The 18423-nt window shown below is 65.8% G+C and overlaps 1 protein-coding gene across 2 annotated transcripts in view; it reads left to right on the forward strand.

The window, feature by feature from the left end:
- The window catches only part of TBC1D22A (TBC1 domain family member 22A), a 133968-nt gene that overhangs the window by 13655 nt on the left and 101890 nt on the right, over positions 1-18423 (forward strand). For both annotated transcript variants that reach the window (XM_080662642.1, XM_080662641.1), the window contains exons 2-4: positions 3003-3059; positions 3750-4090; positions 9594-9770. In XM_080662642.1, the coding sequence (XP_080518768.1) occupies positions 3003-3059; positions 3750-4090; positions 9594-9770 (575 nt within the window). The remainder of the gene's footprint in view (positions 1-3002; positions 3060-3749; positions 4091-9593; positions 9771-18423) is intronic.

Raw genomic sequence — 18423 nt, forward strand, 5'->3', positions numbered from 1 at the left:
CTGTGTCCCCGGCCTCCCTGTCTGGGCGCGCATCCTCGTGGGCACAGAGTCCTGGGCTGGCATCTGTCCCCAGAGGTGCTGGCTGCTGCTTTGCAATCACAAACCCTCGATGGCAGCTGCGTGTCTGGCAGTCGGCACTGGTCGCGCGCGTCCTGGCGTAGCCATGCGGTGGGACAGTGGGAGGGAGAGGTGTGCTGTCCGGGGAGGGCCAGGCAGTGGTGAGTCCGCTGGCGCTCATTCCGTTAGCACAGATGTGAGAGGCGTAGTCCGGAAATCCTGGTAGAGTCCAAGGCATCGCAGAGGGATGGGGAGGCACACCGTGTGCCCTGCTCACGATGGGGCTTTTACGTGGACGTACGCTGCTCGAACTTTTAGAGCGCCCGAGCAGTCCATGCAGAGTAGGTCAGTGCGCTTAAGTGGAGAACAGTCCGCTGTGGGGAGCCGGGCGTGCCCTGGTGCTAAATGAGAAGGGGAGTTCATTCCGGTTCGACGATGAAAACATCCATCTGTGTGCCCACAGCCGAGGTCTGCGTGTTCCTTACAGCCCAGCCCCGTGCGTGTTCCTTACAGCCCAGCCCCGTGCGCGTTCCCTACAGCCCAGCCCCGTGCGCGTTCCCTACAGCCCAGCCCCGTGCGCGTTCCCTACAGCCCAGCCCCGTGCGTGTTCCTTACAGCCCTGCCCCGTGCGTGTTCCTTACAGCCTGCCCACTGCGTGTTCCTTACAGCCCAGCCCACTGCGTGTTCCTTACAGCCCAGCCCACTGCGTGTTCCTTACAGCCCTGCCCCGTGCGTGTTCCTTACAGCCCAGCCCACTGCATGTTCCTTATAGCCCAGCCCCGTGCGTGTTCCTTACAGCCCTGCTCCGTGCGTGTTCCTTACAGCCCAGCCCCGGCTGCGTCAGCACGTTCCGCGGTCTCTTCCGTGTGCACTGAGTCGGGAGCACGTCTGCCTGCCCGGGCCTCTGACGGGCCGGGTGCTCCCCGCGTGGAAGCTGAGGGGTGGCCCCGCCCGCTGGCAGCGGGGCCGTGCTGCCAGACACCGCACTCCCCCCTCCTCTGCCCACCGTCTGTCGTGGGGTGTTATTTCTTGCGTTTTTCTCAGGGTGGCTGGGTGGCTGGGCAGTCCCAGGCCTCACATCCGTGTGCTGAGCAGGAGGAAGGGAAAGCCGGGGCTCGGGGTGCGCGCCCCGCCGTCTCCGTCTGTTTGGAGGGAGGCCTGCCATGTATTGCTGACCGGCCTGCACGGTCCTGTGGCCCCCCCTGGCTGGCCGTCCCCAGGAGGCGGGGCTGCGCAGCTCACTCACCTGGTTGTCTGCCACGCGGATCACGTTTCCACCCTGTTCTAAGGTCACGTTGTTTCCACCCTGTTCTAAGGTCACGCTGTCTCCGTCCTGTTCTAAGGTCACGCTGTCTCCGCCCTGTTCTAAGGTCACGCTGTCTCCGTCCTGTTCTAAGGTCACGCTGTCTCCGTCCTGTTCTAAGGTCACGCTGTCTCCGTCCTGTTCTAAGGTCACCGTGTCTCCGTCCTGTTCTAAGGTCACCGTGTCTCCGTCCTGTTCTAAGGTCACGCTGTCTCCGCCCTGTTCTAAGGTCACCGTGTTTCCGTTCTTTTCTAAGGTCACCGTGTTTCCGTCCTGTTCTAAGGTCACGTCGTTTCCGTCCTGTTCTAAGGTCACCGTGTCTCAGTCCTGTTCTAAGGTCACGCTGTTTCCGTCCTGTTCTAAGGTCACCGTGTTTCCGTTCTTTTCTAAGGTCACCGTGTTTCCGTCCTGTTCTAAGGTCACGTCGTTTCCGTCCTGTTCTAAGGTCACGCTGTCTCCGTCCTGTTCTAAGGTCACCTTGTCTCCGTCCTGTTCTAAGGTCACCTTGTCTCCGTCCTGTTCTAAGGTCACGTTGTCTCCGTCCTGTTCTAAGGTCACGCTGTCTCCGTCCTGTTCTAAGGTCACGCTGTCTCCGTCCTGTTCTAAGGTCACGTTGTCTCCGTCCTGTTCTAAGGTCACCGTGTTTCCGTCCTGTTCTAAGGTCACGTTGTCTCCGTCCTGTTCTAAGGTCACGTTGTCTCCGTCCTGTTCTAAGGTCACGCTGTCTCCGTCCTGTTCTATGGTCACCGTGTTTCCGTCCTGTTCTAAGGTCACGCTGTCTCCGTCCTGTTCTAAGGTCACGCTGTCTCCGTCCTGTTCTAAGGTCACGTTGTCTCCGTCCTGTTCTAAGGTCACGTCGTTTCCGTCCTGTTCTAAGGTCACGCTGTCTCCGCCCTGTTCTAAGGTCACGCTGTCTCCGTCCTGTTCTAAGGTCACGCTGTTTCCGTCCTGTTCTAAGGTCACCGTGTTTCCGTTCTTTTCTAAGGTCACCGTGTTTCCGTCCTGTTCTAAGGTCACGTCGTTTCCGTCCTGTTCTAAGGTCACGCTGTCTCCGTCCTGTTCTAAGGTCACCTTGTCTCCTTCCTGTTCTAAGGTCACCTTGTCTCCGTCCTGTTCTATGGTCACCGTGTTTCCGTCCTGTTCTAAGGTCACGCTGTCTCCGTCCTGTTCTAAGGTCACGTCGTCTCCGTCCTATTCTAAGCTTATCCCCGTGAGCGTCAGGCTGTTACAGTAAAACCACTGAGCCTTTACACACCGTATGTGCCTCTTCTGTGCTTGTGCACCCGGCTCTGGACAGACGGTGCCAGCTGGGCGCTTCCTGAGGGCACTTCAGGGCGCGTGTCAGGTCCTGCCTGTGACGTGCGGCCGAGCGCAGAGGCTGCCGGGACTGCCCGCGCCTCCAGCCGCCCTGTCCCTGTGGCGGTGCCCGCGGCTGTGCTCACGCGGGAGGGCCGAGTGCCTGCCTGTCTGTGGGCCGTGGGCCTGTATGGCGCCATTCCCCCCTCACACGGGCCGGAGGGTGACCGGGCGGCGCTGGTGGAGTTCTTGCTCAGGCGGGGTGCCCAGGGCTGGCCTTGGTCCCGCGGCCGCGGTGCCCAGGGAGCGACAGAAGCTAACGTGCTTTCCCTTCCTTTTGAACCAGCATCCAGCACGTGTACGGCGCCCAGCACCCCCCTTTTGACCCACTGTTACATGGCACGTAAGTGACGCCCGCTCTCCTGGGTGCTTCGGGGTCCTGGGGCTGGGTGACCCTCCAGCTCCCTGGAGTTCCAGGGGAGAGGGCATGGTCTCCGTCCAGCAGACACGCGGGAGACACTGCTGGCCTTTCACGCTCATCCTCTGGGGGCGGGCGGGGGAGACGTGGACGCACGGCCCGAAGCGGGCCGCCTGTGAGGGCACACGGAGCGGGCTCGCCCAGCCGGTGGGTGGTGGTGGCCCTCGCTCTCCACGCACCCGCCCAGCTGCCCAAGGCTCCCTCCGCCCTGTGGGCCCCGTTCCTTGCCACAGGTGAGCGGGAGGCAGGTGTGCCCAGATGTGGTCTGCAGTCATACTGTGGGGGTCTCGCACCCCCATCCGTGTCCCAAAGGCCTGTCTGTGCTCTGTGAGCGGTCCCTTCACCCCCGGCCCCCGCGCAGCCTCGGGAGGGGGCGGGGACGCTGGGAGGAGAGAGGGTGTGGGCCCTGCCGGGGAGCCTCGGGCCCCGGGGCTCCGCAGACTGTCTCCCTGCCTGAGCCCCGCAGCTTCACCCGTCCCTCTGGCTGCCTCCGGGCCGCGTGCTCCCCCTCCGCCAGCTCCACGGGAGTGAAAGCCGTGTTGCTGTTCACGGGGGGGCCCCCTCTGACTGGGAGACTTCAGGGCTCCGAGGCCAGTGACTGCCTTTGCCTTGCAGCTTGCTCAAGGCCGCGCCCAAGGCGCCCCCCACGCCCGTGAAGGCCAAGAGAGTCAGCACCTTCCAGGAGTTTGAGAGCAACACCAGCGACGCCTGGGACGCGGGTGAGGATGACGACGAGCTCCTGGCCATGGCGGCCGAGAGCCTGAACTCCGAGGTGGTCATGGAGACGGCCCACCGCGTCCTGCGCGACCACAGCCAGCGGCAGGAGCAGCACAAGCGGCAGGAGCCCCCCGGGCCCGGGCACAAGCCCAAGCCTGCGGCAGAGCCGCCTCCGGTCGCCGGCGGGGACCTGCGGCTGGTGAAGTCCGTCAGCGAGAGCCACACGCCGGGTCCTGCAGGTGGGCTGGGGCGCGAGCCGGGGTGCGCTCCTGCGGGGGTGGGGGGGGGTGCCAGGGGGGAGCCCTTCCCTTGGCAGCAGGAGCCCGGCCCCGAAGGCCCCGGAGGGTGTCATCCGGGCGCCGCAGGCTTCCTGGCAGGAGAAGCAGCGCTCAGCTCTGTGCCCGGCTCGCGGCCTCTCCTGCTGGTGGGGTCGGGCCCCCGGCTCTGCGGGCCCGCGGGGAGGCGCAGTGAGCACGGGGCTCGGGCCCTCCTAGGTGTGGCTGGTCGCTCTCGCGTGGCATTTCCAGCAGCGCCAGTCCCGCTGCCCGGGCAGAGGACGCACCTCCTTTGGCAGCGGCCGCTGCTGCCTCCAGGGCCACTGGCGTGGGCTCAGGGTGTGCGGTGTTTGCCCGTGAGAAACGGGGGGACCCTCAGGGTGTGCGGTGTGTGTGCCCATGAGAAACTCGGGGGGACCCTCAGGGTGTGCGGTGTTTGCCCGTGAGAAACTCGGGGACCCTCAGGGTGTGCGGTGTGTGTGCCCATGAGAAACTCGGGGGGACCCTCAGGGTGTGCGGTGTTTGCCCGTGAGAAACTCGGGGGGAGCCTCAGGGTGTGCGGTGTGTGTGCCCGTGAGAAACTCGGGGGGACCCTCAGGGTGTGCGGTGTTTGCCCGTGAGAAACTCGGGGGGAGTCTCAGGGTGTGCGGTGTGTGTGCCCGTGAGAAACTCGGGGGGACCCTCAGGGTGTGCGGTGTGTGTGCCCGTGAGAAACTCGGGGGGACCCTCAGGGTGTGCGGTGTGTGCCCGTGAGAAACTCGGGGGGACCCTCAGGGTGTGCGGTGTGTGCCCGTGAGAAACTCGGGGGGACCCTCAGGGTGTGCGGTGTGTGCCCGTGAGAAACTCGGGGGGACCCTCAGGGTGTGCGGTGTGTGCCCGTGAGAAACTCGGGGGGACCCTCGGTGTGTGGTGTGTGCCCGTGAGAAACTCGGGGGGAGCCTCAGGGTGTGCGGTGTGTGTGCCCGTGAGAAACTCGGGGGGACCCTCAGGGTGTGCGGTGTGTGCCGATGAGAAACTCGGGGGGAGCCTCAGGGTGTGCGGTGTGTGTGCCGATGAGAAACTCGGGGGGACCCTCAGGGTGCGGTGTGTGCCCGTGAGAAACTTGGGGGGTGCCTGTCTGCAAGGCCCCCCTGCCTGCTGGCACTCAGCAGCCGTCCTCGCGACTGCTCGCTTGCTGTGTGGGCGGGTCTGGGACGTAGGACCCCAGTGACTGAGCACCCGCCACGGGCCAGCGCTGTGGGCTGGGCCTGACCCAGGGGTGGGGTCTTGTGTTCGCTCGGGCCTTGCCTGGAGGGCAGTTTGCTCCCGGGGTTACGGGGCAGCGTCTCGGGACATTTTCGGTTGTCAACGTTGGGGCCAGCTGTTGCCACTGCATGTGGTGGGCGGAGGCCAGGGGTGCTGTGCCACATCCCTCGTGCCCAGGATGGCCGCCTGCAGCCGGGGCGCTCCTGGGCCTCTGGGGACTGACCCCGCTGGGGCCAGGACACCAGGCGTGTCTTCAGGTTCAGTTGCTCAGCGGCGGCTCGAAGGAGAACACGGCAGGCCTGGTTCTCAGGGACCGGTCCTGGCACAGGGAGGCGTCCATGTGTGCCAGCTGGCGTTCCGTGCTCTCATTTCCGGGAGACAGATGGCACACGGTGGCGGACAGGACCCAGGAGCCCCCGCGTGGGAGCCCTGGCCCGGTCTCGTTGTGGAAGGGGGGGGCATGTCGGCGCAGGCTTCAGAGGGAGGGGACGCCTGCGGGGTTCCAGGAGGTGAGCCCTTCCGGCGGGAGTCCCAGCCAGCAGGTCAGGCCTCCTGCCCCCGAGGAGCGTCATGGGGGTCTGCAGCTTCGTCTGCAAATTCCCTGAGGACGGGCCTCGTTCCAGGTCCCTGTTTCTGTCGGTGTCCGCTGCCATTCCCTAAACTAGCCGTGGGCAAACTACGGCCCGCGGGCCGGATCCGGCTGTTCTACCCGGTTCTCTTGCTCTCCCCTCCGCTCCTTTACTTTGAATTTATATTAGTTCACACAAACACTCCATCCATGCTTTTGTTCCGGCCCTCCGGTCCAGTTTAAGAACCCATGGTGGCCCTCGAGTCAAAAAGTTTGCCCACCCCTGCCCTAAACGCTGTTGAAGTAAACTGGCTTGTCCTCAGGGCCTGGCGGCCACGGGCCTCCCACTGTGTCCTGCCCCCCTCCCCGCCTCCCCTGTGCTCCCACCCTCGTCCCTGCACAGGGACATCCCAGGCCAGGCCTCTGCTCAGAGGAGGACCTGTGACTCTATTTTTTTAACTTTTAAAATGTTTTTATTGATTTCAGAGAGGAAGGGAAAGGGAGAGAGAGAGAAACATCAGTGATGAGAGAGAATCAATTGGATCGGCTGCCTCCTGCACACCACCTACTGGGAATGGAGCCCACAACCCGAGCACGTGCCCTTGACCGGAATCAAACCTGGGACCCTTCCGTCTGCAGGCCGACGCTCTATCCACTGAGCCACACCGGCCAGGGCTGTGACTTCCATTTTACTTGGTTGCTCACATGACAGCGTTTTGTAATTCATGTCCTGGGGTGTTCCACTTCCTGGGACGGTCCAGTCAGCACTGCCTCTCCTGCTTCGTGACGTGCCACGCCAGCATTTATGTCGGATGCCTGTCTGTCACGGGTGCGGCCGTGGGGAGCAGGTTTCCCCCGCGCAGTGCCCACGGGGCCTGCCTGCTGCGGGCCTCGGCCTGGGCGGATGGTGGCCTGGGGCTCAGGGTGCCGCCTGGACTCAGCTGCCTCCTGCCTGCCCCGCCCCGCCCGCCGCCCTGACTTTCCTGGTGACGCCTGAGGAGGCTGCGTGCCTGAGTCAGATGCACCTGCGTGTTTTAGGGAGCCATTGGGCTCCTGGCAAAGCGCACCTGTGGCTGGGAAGGCTCAGTGGGCACGGCCAGGTGACAGCTGTCCCCGTCGCTGACCATGCGGAGCTGCGCACGGGTCTGTGTGGCTGCCCACGGGTGGCGGTTAGACCCCGCCCTCAGGGACCCTCGGGGGCTTGCCGTGTTTCCCACGCACCATAGCGGGGAGACCTGGTGCCAGTCTTCCTGTTTCCTCGGTGTCACAGTCACCTTGCCTTCCACGTCCCCCCTGCCCTGTCTTAGAGTGGGGCCCGCGGTGCGCTCTGCCGGGAGTGCGCGGTCCTCCCTGCCTCAGCGCGGCCCCTGGCTCGTCTCTGAGTGCAGGTGCGTGCCGTCCAGCACCTTCGCCGCCACACTGTGGCCTGAGCCTCCTGCTGACGCTGTCCTGTGGCTCCTGAGATGCAGCTGAGGAGTGGGTTCTGGGGAGAGAGCCTAAGGCCGCCCGGTCCTGCCCGCGCTCCCCAGGGGAGTGGGGGTGCTCCCTGCTCTGCCCACCTCGCTCCCCAGGGGAGTGGGGGTGCTCCCTGCTCTGCCCACTTCTCTCCCCAGGCGAGTGGGGGTGCTCCCAGCTCTGCCCACTTCTCTCCCCAGGGGAGTGGGGGTGCTCCCAGCTCTGCCCACTTCTCTCCCCAGGGGAGTGGGGGTGCTCCCTGCTCTGTCCACTTCTCTCCCCAGGGGAGTGGGGGTGCTCCCTGCTCTGCCCACCTCGCTCCCCAGGGGAGTGGGGGTGCTCCCTGCTCTGTCCACTTCTCTCCCCAGGGGAGTGGGGGTGCTCCCAGCTCTGCCCACTTCGCTCCCCAGGGGAGTGGGGGTGCTCCCTGCTCTGTCCACTTCTCTCCCCAGGGGAGTGGGGGTGCTCCCAGCTCTGCCCACTTCGCTCCCCAGGCGAGTGGGGGTGCTCCCTGCTCTGCCCACCTCGCTCCCCAGGGGAGTGAGGGTGCTCCCAGCTCTGTCCACCTCGCTCCCCAGGCGAGTGGGGGTGCTCCCAGCTCTGTCCACCTCGCTCCCCAGGGGGGTGAGGGTGCTCCCTGCTCTGTCCACTTCTCTCCCCAGGGGAGTGGGGGTGCTCCCTGCTCTGTCTACTTCTCTCCCCAGGGGGGTGGGGGTGCTCCCAGCTCTGCCCACTTCTCTCCCCAGGTGGGTGGGGGTGCTCCCTGCTCTGCCCACTTCTCTCCCCAGGGGAGTGGGGGTGCTCCCTGCTCTGTCCACTTCTCTCCCCAGGGGAGTGGGGGTGCTCCCTGCTCTGCCCACTTCTCTCCCCAGGGAGTGGGGGTGCTCCCTGCTCTGCCCACTTCTCTCCCCAGGGGAGTGGGGGTGCTCCCTGCTCTGTCCACTTCTCTCCCCAGGGGAGTGGGGGTGCTCCCTGCTCTGTCCACCTCGCTCCCCAGGGGAGTGGGGGTGCTCCCAGCTCTGCCCACTTCTCTCCCCAGGTGGGTGGGGGTGCTCCCTGCTCTGTCCACCTCGCTCCCCAGGGGAGTGGGGGTGCTCCCTGCTCTGTCCACTTCTCTCCCCAGGGGAGTGGGGGTGCTCCCTGCTGTGCCCACTTCGCTCCCCAGGGGAGTGGGGGTGCTCCCTGCTCTGCCCACTTCGCAGGCTTTTCTGGAAGCTTATCTGGGCCAACTCTGCCCGAGGCCGCGGATGCCGCTCCGTGCCTGCGGGCTCCTGTGCGAGGCCTTCCCCTCCCCTTCTGCTGTAACGAGCTCACTCGGGGCCCCGGAGCCGTGGGGTGCCGCCTCCCCAGCCTGGCAGCAGCTACCACTCGCAGGCGTCAGCACCTTCCTCTGCGGGGTTCCTCGCCCCGTTTCCAGGGGACTGTTTCCACTCCCCTTCCCTTTCAGGTGGAAGACGGGACGGCTTGTGGGGCTCAGCTGCGGGCTCAGAGCCTCCCAGCCGCTTGCGGCTTGTCCCTGTTGGTCTTGGCGGCTTCGTCGATGACCCGAAGGCCTATGGCTCTTCCCTTCGGCTGACCCTGGTCCTGGGCTGCTGGTGTGGCATGCTCTCCCCTCACCCCTGTGGGCCGTGTCTCTGGGTAGATGGGCTCTCTGCTCCTTGTGGCGCGGGGAGACCTGGGAGGCGCGGGCAGGGCCAGGGGCAGGGCCAGGGGCCTGCGCGCACAGTGGTGTTGCTCACAGTGTCCTGGTCGCCGGTGCGCCCCAGCCTTTGCCTGCTGTCCTCAGCGCTCCTGGGCTGCGTGCCCTTCACGGGTGACGGGCTTTCCTCCGGCTCAGGCCCCGGCAGCTCCGCAGGCCCTTCCTCCCTGCCTGCACCCACAGATCCTCGGGCCACCCACCCCGCAGGTCCGATCGGGGGAGTTCTGGCCGCTGTCAGGCCTGGGGGTCGGGAGTGTTGTGGTTGTCTTGTGCTGTTCTGCGGGTGTGTCTGTTTCACTGGTGGGTGACACTGCGCCAGCAGAGCGAGGGGTGACCTCACAGGTGTCAGCGAGGTCAGTGCCCACTCCGGAGACCAGGGTCTGCCTGTCAGTGCTGTGGGAGGGGACACTGACCCCAGCGTTCACGGGAAAGTGGCTCGTGGCCGCTCGGGGAACGGGGCCGCCCTCCCCTCCCCTCACCCTCTTCTCTCTCCCCCGCAGAGAGCGCCAGCGGCCCTGCCCCTCTGCACAGGTCCCAGTCGCTCCCGCACGCGGCCACCGTGGCCCTGGGCGGCACGTCAGACCCCGGGACCCTCAGCAGTGCGGCGCTGAGTGAGAGAGAGGCCTTCCGGCTCGACAAGTTCAAGCAGCTGCTGGCCGGCCCCAACACGGACCTGGGTGAGTCCTCCTCTGAGCCAGGCGGCTCTCCGAGAAGCCGGTCCGTCCCGGCACGTACTGCCCTTGCGTCGGTCACTCCCCTCGGTGCTCGTGGCAGTTCACGTGCTTCCAGTGCGATTTCATCAAGTGCTTCCTGTTCCCTTTTCTCAGGCCCCAGGTGCCCTCCCCTGGCCTCTGAGAGCCGCTGTGGGGAGCTCTGCCTGGCTGAGCACATGGACCTGGCTGGTCACTGTGTGCCTGGCCGTGGCGACTGGCGTCATGACCATTGCAGTCTGCGCCTCCCTGCTCTGCTCGGCCTCCCCGTTGGCTAGGGCACTGCAGGGGGCCAAGGCCAGCAGCAGCCAGTGCGGCCAGCAGGGATGGTGTGGCCAGCAGCCGACAGTGCGGCCAGCAGGGGACGGTGCGGCCAGTGGGGATGGTGTGGCCAGCAAGGGGCGGTGCGGCCAGCAGGGGCGGTGTGGCCAGCAGGGGCGGTGCGGCCAGCAAGGGGCGGTGCGGCCAGCAGGGGCGGTGCGGCCAGCGGGGACGGTGCGGCCAGCGGGGACGGTGCGGCCAGCAGGGGCGGTGTGGCCAGCAGGGGAGGTGTGGCCAGCAGGGGAGGTGCGGCCAGCAGGGGGCGGTGCGGCCAGCGGGAGTGCCCTGGTTGCCTTGTCCTGCTGCTCTGCGGGGCTGGCCTCTCGCTGGACGCTGGAGCGTTCAGGATGGTCACCAGGTGGGCAGAGGCCAGAGTGGAGCTCTGGGGGCTCAGAGCCCCGAGGCCGGCAGTGCCCTGTGCGACCACCAGGTGGCGCATGAGGCCCGTGGACGGCAGCAGGGAGCTGCTGGGGGCTCAGGCAGGATGGAGCCTGGCCAAGGCCGCGGCCGGAGGCTGTGGTGTGCGATGCTGCTGCCTGGGGCCGTTCTCGTGGGGTGCCTCTCCTCCTCTGCGTGGGACCTGCGCCCGTGGGACACAGCAGTGCGGTGCGGGCTGTGGGTGGCCCGGTGCTCCTGCCCCCTCCCCTCCCGTGCTGGTCCCGGCATCTTCCTGCACAGGCGGCCCGTGCACGCGCCACGCTGACCGTCAGTGGCCCAGCGTCACGCTTACAGACGCGTTGCGGGAACAGTGCTGTGCCAGGCGCACCCGCGGTTCCCGGTTCGCCCGTGTCCGTGGTCTCTGTGTGCTGTGTGCACACGTTTCCGTGACCCATTGGGTCAGAGGGATCGTGACCCCTGACCCCTGAGAACGTCGCTGTGTGTCTCCTCAGGACTGAGGCTTTCTCTCGGTCCCAGCGACGTCAGTCAGGTCACCTAGCATCCATGGGCACTGTCCTCTGTCCACGGGCCATGTCACTGGACCATTGTCCCCGTGACGGCCTCTCCTCTTTCTTCTGGTCTGGAACCTGGGACTGGGCGTGGCGTCTGCCGTCACGTCGCTCGCCTCCGTGACCCTGGAGCAGCGCCCAGCTTGCCGTGTGGTCTCGGCCTGGCATTCTGAGGAGCGCAGGCCCCTCGGCGTGGGGGTCGTGCGTCCTCCGGTGACACGCGGGCCAGTCCCTGGTGTCCTCGGTGGTCGTGGCACCGTGTGCGGGGTGTCCGGCGGTGACAGGCCCGTTGGGTCACGTGGCTCAGGTGGTGTCCCCGGGCTCCAGGGCCCGCTGTCCTTTTCCTTTGGGACCCAGAAGGGTCTCAGAGACACGGTGGGCGCGCTGACACCTGTGTTTGCTTTCCCCCGAGCAGTGTGTTTCCCCGCGGTCCTTTTCCTTTGGGGCTCAGAAGGGTCCCAGAGACACGGTGGGCGCGCTGACACCTGTGTTTGCTTTCCCCCGAGCAGTGTGTTTCCCCGCGGTCCTGGAGGTGCGTGCTGTGCGCGTGCCCCGCGGGCCCGGCATGACTGTCCTCCTATGGGCACCGGGTTATGCCGACTCCTGTTGTCGCAGCCGACTCCGGACTGCCCGCACATGCCGTCTCGTCCTGTGCTGGGGACGTCCTGGGTGTCCCCATGTGGCGGGGGGGGAGGGGCAGCTTGAGAACTGGGCCAGCGGCATCTTACCACCAGCGAGGAGGGACGGGTGTGCGCGCAGGGCTGGGTGCTCCCGCTCCCAGTCACGTGGTTTGAGCACGTGCGGTAGCCGCCAGCCTGTGCTGCCTCCCAGGCCGTGTGCGGCCGGTCAGAGCGGCAGTGAGCGCGGGTTCGGGGGCGGGCTGCCTGCGGGGGTGGGGTGAGGGCTCCCTCCGCTGCTTCCTCACCGTGACCCTGACCTTGAGCCGGCGTGCCGCCTCGCTCCTCTGTGGGCACGATGGTAGCTCTGGGTGCCGAGTACCGCGCACGTGCCCGGGGGGAGCCCGCACACAGAGACACTCGGGAAAGCGAGGCGGTTTTTCTTGTTCCGTTGGCGTTGGCCCGTGGCCCCCCAGCTTGACTTCATGGCGTGGACGCACACGGTCGCTGTGGGACGTTGGCACGTCAGGCGTCTGCTGGGACTTCCCAGGCGTGCGCGGTGGTTTCCGCGGGGCGAGGAGCGAGGCGGTGGAAGCGGGGCTGCCGGATGGGCGTCTCCGTTCCGGGCCAGGCTCTGCGTCCTGCGCGCATCCCCTCACGGCCTTGGTCATCGGTTTGCTTTTGGAAACGGAAGTCACTCCTACAGGGAAGCTGTAGGGCCCCCGGGAGGACGTGCGTGTGCCTGGGGAGCTGAAGGTGACGTTTAACCCAGGTTCCTCCTTCGCTCGGCGGGATGGTGGGCTTTCCCTCAGAGCCCTGTTTCACCATCGTGTCTGACAACGGGAAGCGAAGCCCTAGTCTTTCCAAGTTTACCGGGTCTTATTTAGCGGCAGGAGAAGTCGCAGGCAGTACGTGACCCCTTCGTACGGCGTGAACAGGAGCTTCGAGGGCGGCGGAAGCATCTTCCTCACGTTCATGGGAGGTGGCTGTGGCCGGTGTCTGCCGTGGGGGAAGCACGTGCCGGGTGAGAAGTGCCCAGAGACGTTCTCCCTGCCGAGCGCTCCGGTCCAGCGGGCCGTGTCCGTGCAGCCTGTGCGCTCGGAGCCGGCGTGGGAGTGGGGAACGCTGGGGCAGCTCCTCCTGCCCTCAGCAGGCTCACGGCTCACTCCTCGCATGCTGCTGCTCAGCCGGCCAGGTTGGATCAGTGGTTAGAGCGTCGGCCTGCGGACTGAAGGGTCCTGGGTTTGATACTAGTCAAGGGCACGTGCCTGGGTTGCGGGCTTGATCCCACCCTGGTCCGGTGCGTGCTGGAGGCAGCCAGTCGATCTGTCTCTCTCACGTCAATGTTTCTCTCTGTGTCTCCACCCCCCCTCCCCCCCCGCCTTCCATTCTGCCTAAAAAATCAGTGGGAGAATGTCCTCGGGTGAGGATTGACAGCACCACAGAAGGCTGCCTGCTTGAAGCCCAAGGAAGGGGCACGCGGCGGTCGTGGTGTGATCCCGGCGTCTGTGAGTGGGAGGACCTGGCAGGGCACAGACCTGTGTCCTGGGCAGGGAGTGAGGCAGGTGTGTGAGGCAGGTGTGTGAGCGCAGCCCCGGCCCCCCAGGCCTTAGACCCGAGGACCGAGGAGCAGGCCAGGCTCACGGACCTGACCTCGGGGAGCACCTGGTCTGGCTACAAGACAGTCAGCGCTCACGGACGTCGCCGACGTGGGAGCCGACGTGGCGGTGCTTGCTTTGCGTTTTGTGATTTGGTGGTGGGGGGAGTTGTGCCCTCTGAAAGCAAGGGTTTCGGTTGGCTGCCCCCGCAGGGCCAGGGCTGGAGGGCAGAGCTGCGGCGCGTGGCCGGACGAGGTGGCCGTGCAGCCTCCGCCAGGGTGGGGGCGACCCTGGTCAGGTGCCTCAGCCTGCTCTCCCAGCAGCGCACAGAGACCCCGAGCCTGCAGGGTCCTGTGACACAGGAGGGGACATGCCTGTGGTGTCGCATCGTTCGTTCATTCAACCGCGACTCCTCGAGCCTCTGCTGCTGGTGTGGACACTGGTGAAACGGGACCAGACCCGCCCTGGCTCAGGGAGCTGCCTCTGGCGTGGGAGACAGACGGACAGACAGACACCGGCAGTGTCTATCGGGGGTGCTGAGTGCACGTGGACCGTGGCGCAGGCTGCACTCCGTCCTCACTTGGCCTCACCGCAGGTTCCGACATGGAGCAAAGGGACCTGCTAGCCAGTTGCACCCCGGCCACGGCACCCAAACGGGACTTCAGTTCCTTCGGCGCCTCGCGGCGTCATCACAGACGCGGAAAGGAAGTGACGCCTCAAGTCCTGCTGTACTTCCGGGTGGCGGGCAGGAAGCAGCTTTAAAAATTCTTTTATTGGGTTCAGAGAGGAAGGGAGAGGGAGGGAGAGAGGAAACATCAGTGATGAGAGAGAATCATGGATCGGCTGCCTCCTGCACGCCCCACACTGGGCATCGAGCCCACAACCCGGGCCTGTGCCCTGACCGGGAATTGAAATGTCACCTCGCTGAGCCACACCGGCCGGCAAAGCAGGCCCTGGAGGGTGGGGAGGAGGCTCCGGGTGGCCAGCACGGCACGGCCCGAGGTGCACGGCTTCTGCCAGAGCAGCTGCTGAGGGTGCCGGGGGCCGGGAGGCCAGCTGCACGGAGGGCAGGCCCCGAGGCTGGCAGGCCGGGGCAGGGCGCAGTGCCAGGCCTCTGGAGGCTTTGGACCCAAGGAGCGGAGCCTGGCAGCCCTCTGTGGGAGGAGGAGCCCTGAGCACTGCTGAGCGGGCTTTTCCAAGGGCCTTAGGCCGAGACCCCTTCCTCAGGCTCCTGCTGCTCGCGAGTGGGGACGAGGAGGGGCAGCAGGGACAGGCAGGAAGTTAGGGGGACGCCGGGAGCTGGGTGAGGGGCCGTGGTCCGTTTCCCAGGCTCTGCAGGGCAGGCGGTGGGCCAGGCACCTGCTGGACGTGAAGCCGGGGAGACGGGAGATGGAGCAAGCCAAGACCATCACCCCGGAGCCCAGGGGCTGGGAGGGTGGGGGACAGCTGCTGGACACAGCGACGGGGCGTGCCCGAGAAACGCGCCGTGTCGGGGAGGCAGCAGGTGCTGTGAGAGGCCAGGACGCCGGCAGCCCTCCTCCGCGGGGCGCTCTCCGTGGGTTCAGCCCCCGCTGTCAGTGGGGTGGGAACATTACACGGAAGCCCCCGGGAAGAAGCAGTTGGAGAGTTGAAGTTGCGCGCTGTCTGCGTAGTGCGATGGACTCTCCCTGCCCTGCCCTGATCCTGGCGGACGGAACCGTCCCCGACACCGCCCCGCCTTCGTCACTCAGTGCCGTCGGGTTATCAGAGGGGCTGCCCTGGAATCGCAGCTTGCGTTCAAGTCCCCGCTCTCCTCCAGAATGCGTGTGTCTCCCCCCCCCCCCCCGCCCCCGTGCAGGCTGGGGATGCTGGCAGTTCCGACGCGTCAGAAAGAGGCGGGAAGAGCTTCCTCTCGGTGGCAAGGTGCGTGCATAGGAAACACCAGGGGCCCGGGGCTCGGCCCTCTTCCAGGTCTCAGACATCCGCAGGGGCCGTGGATGACGGGGAACCGCCCGAGATCCAAGTAATCGCACCATTGCTACCGTGCTGGGTTCTTACACATATAAACGCATGCACGCACACATGTACATACATGTAAACACATACATGACTCCCATTCCCGCAAGTCCACGTCTGCCCGCTGCCTGCTCCGGATTGTACCTGCTCCAGTGCTCAGATGACCGGGCCGAGTCTGAGACAGCGAGGGCAGAGGGCCGTGCGCTGGTCACAGCCATTCCTGGGCTGCGCTCACAGCCCCTTGGCGCCTGGCGGAGAACTTGGAGCAGAGGGCAGAGCTCCAGCAGCTCAGTGTGGCCCCGTCTCCTCGGCAGGGTTTCACCGGGACGGCCGGCCCAGAGCGCAAAGGCCCCCGGGAGGGCAAACTCCTGCCCCCTTGGTCCTGGTGGCTTCTGCGTGACCTTCTGTGTGTCAGTGCCGCAGCCACGTGAGCACATAGTGCTGGCCCTGGGCGGCAGGGCTACCTCCTCCCCCGTCCCCCCCTGCCCCTGCCCCTCCTCCCCACCCTCCCCTGCTCCTGCTTTTCTCCACCTGCCCCTGCTCCTGGCCGAGTGCACCTCCCGCCTCCCAGTCACTGGCTTCCTGCCCTGTTCGCATCCCGTTTCCAACCAGCTGTAGCCGCGGCTGGCAGTTCAGCTGCGGACGGGCTCCCTGGGATGGGCGCGAGGACCCGCCCAGGCCCGCGGTGCCGCTGGAAGCTGTAGTGGAAGAGAGGGCAGGAGAGACGGCCACGCAGACGCTCAGGAGGCTGGGCAGGGGCCCCTGAGGCCTGCTTTCATCTCGCTCTGGTGTGAGGAGGAAGTCTCTTAGTGACACAGGCGAGGCACTTTAAAGGAGGGCCGATGCGGGTCTGGGGCAGCCTGAGCTCTGGTCCCAAGCGCCAGGGTGGCCGTGGGCCTCGGGCATTGGACGGGTCCGGCGTGTTGCGGGCACACGGGCGTCGGGCGGACAGGCCGTGCATCCCAGCGTGTGGGTGTTGGGACCGCAGGGCCCGGTTGGGACCTAGTTCGTGATCGCTGCACCTCATTTCTTTTAGGGTGTGCCTGGGCCCGGCCAGCCTGCACGGGATGGTGGTGGTTTTGGTGTTGGTGATGTGATAACGGTGGTGGTGGGATGATGGTGGTGGGGATGGTGTTGGTGATGGGGATGGTGTTGGTGATGGTCATGGGGATGGGGATGGTGTTGGTGTTGGGGATGGGGATGGGGATGGTGTTGGTGATGATGATGGGGATGTGATAGTGGTAGGGATGGTGTTGGTGATGGTGTTGGGGATGGGGATGGGGATGGGGGTGGGGTTTGTGATGGTGATGGTGGTGTGATGGTGGTGGTGAACTTATAATTGAGTGCTTGCTCTGTGTCAGGTACATGGAAGGACATGGAATCCGGGAAGGAGCCAGAGAGGGCCCGAGCACAGCTGTCTGCTTCCCCGTGGCCCTCCTTGCCCACAGCGTGCTGTGCCTTCCAGGACCCAGAGGCCCTGCCCCCTGTGCCACCCGTCCCTGGAGGCTCTGTCTGGTCACTCGCCTCTCCTGGGAATGTGCACAGGAGCCCGAGCCCACCAAACGCCCTGCTCCAGGGACCCTCTGGGACGTCAGTAGTCTGCTCAGCCCCGGGGCCCCAAGAACTTCCGAGAGGAAGGGACGGAGGGGGTGTTAGAGGCGAAAGGCAGGAGAGAGGAGGAGAAAAGGGGGTTAGGGGCCATTTTAGACTCTGTCACTCCCAGGCCCTCCTTTCCCGGGAGGTCACATGTGCAGGGGTCATGGGGCAGGAGAGGTCCGGATGGGGTGGACCTCCCTCTTGAACTGCCCTGATGGTGGGGGGCGTGGCAGAGGAGCAGGGGCTGTGGTGGTAGAGGGTCCGTGCCCTGCCACACACACGGCGCTCGGGGGGAGTAGATCCGCTGGGACAGTGTGGGTCACGTCTGTGCTGCGCCCGGACGCGAGTTGGTCGTTTGCTTTGTCACTTAACGGAGCCCAGTGGACTGTGGTCACCTGCTTAGCTGAGCATTGCGTCCTCTCTCTCCCTTAATCCTCACCCGAGGGCTTGTTTTTATTGGTTTAGAGAGAGAGGAGGGGCGAGGGGGAGAGAGGAACATCGAGGTGGGACGGAAACTTGTTGGGTTGCCTCCCCTATGTACCCCGACCGGGGAGGGAACCCACAACCTGGGTTCCCACAAACTTTCAGCGTACAGGATGGCGCTCCAGCCAATCGAGCCACGCCGGCCAGCGCTGAACTGCGCATTCGCTTGCAAGCTCACTCTCACGGCACAGGGTCCACGGGGGGCGGGTCTGCGTGGCACTCACTGTCATGGCACAGGGTCCATGGGGGGCAGGGTCTGCGTGGCACTCACTGTCACAGCTCAGGGTCCACGGGGGGCGGGTCTGCGTGGCACTCACTGTCATGGCACAGGGTCCATGGGGGGCAGGGTCTGTGTGGCACTCACTGTCATGGCTCAGGGTCCACGGGGGGCAGGTCTGTGTGGCACTCACTGTCACGGCACAGGGTCCACGGGGGGCGGGTCTGCGTGGCACCTCTGAGATGGCACTCACCTCACTGCAGGGGCTGGTTATGACTGGATCCCCGGAGCCCTTGGTCCTGCACGCCCCGCACTGGGGACCGAGCCCGCAATCAGACAGGTGCCCCGACCAGGAATCGAACTGTGACCTCCTGGTTCACGGGCTGATGCTCTACCACTGAGCCATGAGCACCAGACGTGTTTCTCATGTTCTGGAGGCTGGAAGTCTAAGGTTGGCCCCAGCGGGCTTGGTGTCCGGCGAAGGCCCACGGCCTGGCCCACGGGCTGTGTCTCCTCCCTGAGCCCCGTGGGGACAGGGCGAGGGAGCGCCCTGTGGCCTCCTCTGTAAGGGACCAGACCCCACAGGGAGGAGGCCCTGGAGGGGGAGGCCCAGGTGGAGCCGCCCGCCTCTCTGTGTTCCACCTGCTTGCTCAGCTTCCTGGGCCCGCCGGGTCCCCTCTTGGACATCGGGTGCAGGATGGAGTCAGGCGTGGTTAGAGTAAGAAAGCAGGAAGGGGTTTCTGAGGAGTCGAACGGCAGGGACGGCAGAGGAAAGTGATTCCGTTTGGCATTGCACCTGGATGTAGCGCAGCGGGAAGTTTTTCACGTTGGAGGAACTGGCCGGCG

The sequence above is a fragment of the Plecotus auritus genome, assembly GCF_963455305.1.
Source record: "Plecotus auritus genome assembly, chromosome: 3".
NCBI lineage: Eukaryota > Metazoa > Chordata > Mammalia > Chiroptera > Vespertilionidae > Plecotus > Plecotus auritus.